Below are 4,757 nucleotides of genomic sequence, written 5' to 3' on the forward strand. Positions count from 1 at the left end.
ATCAAAGAGGTACCCTCAAAATAGCTTCACCAACGAAGCCAGACAAAAATTACGAAACGGCTTACACTGGACGAGAAAAAATCTGGCTCCCCGCGGCTTCATCCCAATCTCCTGTCGTACTGGGCGAAAATGCCCCAACCCGACCTTGCTCGTCGATGGCACAGTGGAGAAGCAGCACGCGATGGCAATGGAGCAGGGTGGCGAGGACCTCGCGCGGCAGGGTCGGAGTGAAGCAGCAGAGGAGCGGTGGGGCCTCGCGCTACGCTGCTGGAGCGAAGCAGTAGGACAGCACGGTGGCCGGTGGGGGCTTCAGCTTCACGCGGCGCTGGAGGAGCGTAACGGCGAGGAAGAAGTGTGCTGGCCTGGTCTACGGATAAGGACGGGAGCCACGTAGGACAGGAGGAGCCAGATAGGAGAGCGGCGGATAGAAACTAGAAAGGAAAAGGAACGGCCCAGAAGGGAAAAAAAAGAAAATTGTGATAAAAATAAAATGAAAGGGAAATTTGGGTTAACGTATAAAATTTATTGATTTTTTATATGAAATCACGTTATAAATGGATGGAAAATATAAAACTCATATGCCCATCTGAATTAAATAGCTATGGGCATATTGGATATTTAACCACCCACATCCATCCTATAGAATAAATGAAAAGTTATTTTTCCCTTTAAAATAGCTTCAGCTTCAACAGAGAAGCTGTTTTACTGTAGAAGTTACACTTGAGGCCGTTTTAACCACACGAAGTCCTACCAAACGAGATCTGGATATAGCCACGCGCCAGGTGCCCGGCGCTGCAGAAGATCCCTGGCCTGCCAAAAATAGCGCGCACTTGACTCGAGCGCCTCGCCTCGCTGTACAACCGGTGGGCGGTGGCTTGCGCGACCCGCGAGCTCCAAGACCCAACCGAACCAACCGATCGAGCCACACCGAGCCGAGCGAGCCCAACCAATTCCATTCCCTTCCAGGCTTCCAGGCACAGCGGGCACACCGCAGAGGCAGAGCACCCCTCCCACCAGAGTCCAGAGCAGCCGCGCGCCATGGCCGACGTCGAGAAGGCCCTCCCCGTGCCCCCCGCCCCCGCCGATGGCGCGGGCGGGAGGAGCACCGGCGTGCTGGGCGCCGCGCTGCAGCGGTGGCGGACGCAGGACGCCCTGGAGCGGTCGGGGTCCGCGCTGCGCGCCGGGGCGTGGGCGCTCTCCCTGCTCGCGTTCCTCGTCATGGCCTGCAACGAGCACGGCGACTGGAAGCAGTTCGACCGCTACGAGGAGTACAGGTGAGCCCCCTAACCTAGTTGCCCTGCCGCCGCCCTCGGTGTCTCAGGCGGGCCGTACGTATGACAAAACTGTCTTTGTCAGGTACATCGTGGCCGTCGGGCTCCTGGCCTTCGTCTACACGACGCTGCAGCTGCTCCGGCACGGCGTCCGCCTCTCCGGCGGCCAGGACCTGCAACCCAAGACCGGCCTCATCGTCGACTTCGCCGGGGACCAGGTCAGCCGCACCCACCCCGCGATTCTTCCCCGCAGGCCCCAGCCTCCGCTCTGAATTCTGCTCCGGCGATTCCAGTTTCCCATCGCGTGGCAATCGTCTCTGACGTGACGTGCGTTGTGACTCGAGTTTTGCAATTCGCATCGAACTTGCATCGCATTGCCAAGCCCCGTTCCGGATTTTGTCAGAATCACGGGTTTCTTGAACCAGAGGCAAAAGCCCCTGCGGTGGAACTTTTGGTTCCCAAACATGTCCTGCATCAGTAGCAGGGTATACATTGCTCATCCATCTCTGGGGTGTCACGAGCAGCTCGTGAGGACAACCGTTTGGGCCGGGGGTTACGGGCTGCGCCAACAATCATTTCGCAAGGTGTCATGCGCTGGAATTCCAAGTGCATTTCGGCTACTATCTTGGTACCGCTAAATTAATCATTGCGCAAGCTGTCGCGACGCCTTTTTTTTTGATAAAAAATCTTAGTAGATGATACGAAGAAACGGTTCAAAGACGCCGCCGATGCATCAGCCGTTGGAAGATGCCAAATTCCTATATTATTTGTTCGTTAGCCATCTGATGCGTTCTATAATCAGATGGATGATAGCAGGTCACAGATATCAGAAAACATGAACTTGGCACGTAAGTTTTCCTAGGCGAAGCCAAACCACATAAAAGGTTCATATTAAAGCGATCATATGGGATGGGAAATTATAGTTCAAAACGTGGCTTGACCTGAGGGTCAGTAACTTGTGTAGGCACTTTTGAACCTGAGCGCTGGGTGTGGATGACTGGGATTTCTGTGCAGAGATAAAATTGAGCCCTTTTATCTTCTTGAATTGTCTAACCCTTTGATCATTCAAGAGTGTACGTCAAGGCGCATAAGCGAGAATTAATAATGACTTCTTGCACGATACGGAATTTGAAAGGTCCTTGAAGCTGCAGTGAAACATTTTGTATTCCAAATATCCTGCACTGTCAGCAGGGCCCGCATTGGGTGTCATTCAGCTCTGGGAAAAATTATGGGGTACATACCATGCACGTCGTAGCGACAACTGTTTAGGGTGATAATTGCACCAAGAAAAATTCCACAAAGTGATATTCAGCGACCTTTTCACAAGTCCACACGGAACCTTCATCTATTGATAGAATTATTGAATACGTACCATCATAGGAAGGCACCAGCCATTGGAACACGCCAAATTCACATTCTTTTTTCTTGGTTTGGCAATGCTCGGCAATGGGAATGTTCTAGATCAGATGGAATGACAGAGACAAATAGATGCCTGAAAACGTTAACTTGATACCCATGATTTTCTTTTCCTAGTCCAGACACAAAAGCACATTGATTTTTTTTATATAATCTGACCCTGAAAGCGACCCTATGGGCTGAGAAAATATTGGCAGAGAGGTCGGACCTTTGATGTACATAATCTGAAAACAATTCTTACGAAATTGGATTTCAGCCCTTTTTTCCCCATTTGCATAACTGTATTCTGACCTGATCCGGGCAGCAACCACAACTCAGTCATTGCTCTTGGACCTTGGTTTCTCCAGGTTACCGCCTACCTGATGATGTCGGCGCTGTCGGCCGCGATCCCAATCACCAACCGCATGCGCGAGGGCGCAGACAACGTGTTCACCGACTCGTCGGCGGCGTCCATCAGCATGGCCTTCTTCGCCTTCGTCTGCCTCGCCCTCTCCGCTCTCATCTCCGGCTTCAAGCTCGCAAAACAGACGTACATCTGAGCCTAATCGCACGGACGCACTTGCACATATGCTTCATTCATGGGTTTGTTAGTTTGGTCAATTGTGTACAGTAGTCTGAATTGCGTTTGTCATTACCGCTGGTGTATATAGCCGATTATTTCTACCATTACCTGATTGTGTGGTACCACTACGGGAAACCTTAAATTTGCCGAGTGTTTTCTTTTTGCCGAGTGTTTTTTTTCGGACACTCGGCAAACAAGCTCTTCGCCGAGTGCCAAGCCAAAAACACTCGGCGAAAAAAAAACACTCGGCAAATCGGGACTTTGCCGAGTGTCAAATAAAAAACACTCGGCAAAGCCCCTTCTTTGCCGAGTGTCAAAAAAAACACTCGGCAAAGAGGGGAGTTTGCCGAGTGTTTTTTTTACACTCGGCAAAAAAATAATTTTTTTTCCTCTTTCCACCACGAAATTTTTTCTACTCCCCACATACAACATGTGGTACTCCATGTTAAAATTTGGTATATTTTTGGATTTATTTGCTATATTTATTTAATTAATTGCATTTCAAGGAATTTTTTGGTATAAGTCAAATTTGAACTGCAAGTGATTCAAATTATGGAAAAAAATGAGTAGAAAAATGATATTCATGTTATTTGGCCCAATTTGAGACCTGACCCATGAAATGAAAAGAAATTTCGAACATCTTGTTCAAGAAACACGACCATGAACGTGTGGCAGTAGTATTTTTAAATTGTAAAAAAAACAAGCAAAGTCTGAAAATCATGAGATTTGTCATGATGTGATGATATAATACGTGGAGGCTATGGAAAAATATTGAGAAGGTTTTGCACATTTCATCATGTACAATGATTACAAACTGAAGCATCTCAGAAGAAGAATAGTAATTTTGAGAAGATTCGATAAGATTTAGAGTCGAAGTGACGGTCGAGTTGGGTTTGACTACAAAACTTTTTGTATAGGCAATAGAGAACATATATTGATTCGTGTGAAAATTTGATATTTTTTTGAGACGGTTAGATATTTTTTAAATTCTTTTCTAAAAAAATTTGCCGAGTGTCCTATGGTGGACACTCGGCAAATAAACCGTTTACCGAGTGTCCACGTAGGACACTCGGCAAACAGGCGGCCCACGAAATAAACTAACCTCCCCCGGCCGGCCCCCTCCCCCAACTCCCTATCTTCTCCTGCCCCCTCCCGGCCTCCTGCCATGTCCTGCCCCCTCCCGGGCTACGGCTCCTTCCGCAAGCAGCGCCGCCGCCGATGGTGGCCTGCTGCACTGGTCGGTGTCCGTTGGAGGACCCTAGGGGGAGGAAGGCACCTAGTAGGGACCGATGACGCTAAGGCTCAGTTCCTAAAAAGGCTGGATATCCTAGCGTGAATGCTCCGACCTCTGTCACCTCGCCTATGCTCCCTCCGGTGCCTCATCCGCGGTCTCCGAAACCCTACTATGCAACAGAGGATATAGTCTGAGTTCTCTCGCGTTGCGTGATTATAAAGCAACACACGATATGCTATCGTCACGTCACAGCTGTTCGAATCACTGTGTCAGG

At 49.3% G+C, this 4,757-nt stretch overlaps 1 protein-coding gene across 1 annotated transcript; it reads left to right on the forward strand.

Annotated features, from left to right (window-relative positions):
- Positions 1-875: 875 nt before the first annotated feature.
- On the forward strand, positions 876-3,371 carry LOC101775643 (CASP-like protein 4B4). Its single transcript, XM_004962356.4, has 3 exons — positions 876-1,274; positions 1,357-1,489; positions 3,035-3,371. Exons 1-3 carry the CDS (start codon positions 1,039-1,041, stop codon positions 3,224-3,226), a joined length of 561 nt encoding a protein of 186 aa, XP_004962413.1. The 5' UTR covers positions 876-1,038; the 3' UTR covers positions 3,227-3,371.
- Positions 3,372-4,757: the final 1,386 nt, after the last annotated feature.

Source organism: Setaria italica, chromosome III (genome assembly GCF_000263155.2).
Source record: "Setaria italica strain Yugu1 chromosome III, Setaria_italica_v2.0, whole genome shotgun sequence".
NCBI classification, from domain to species: Eukaryota; Viridiplantae; Streptophyta; class Magnoliopsida; order Poales; family Poaceae; genus Setaria; species Setaria italica.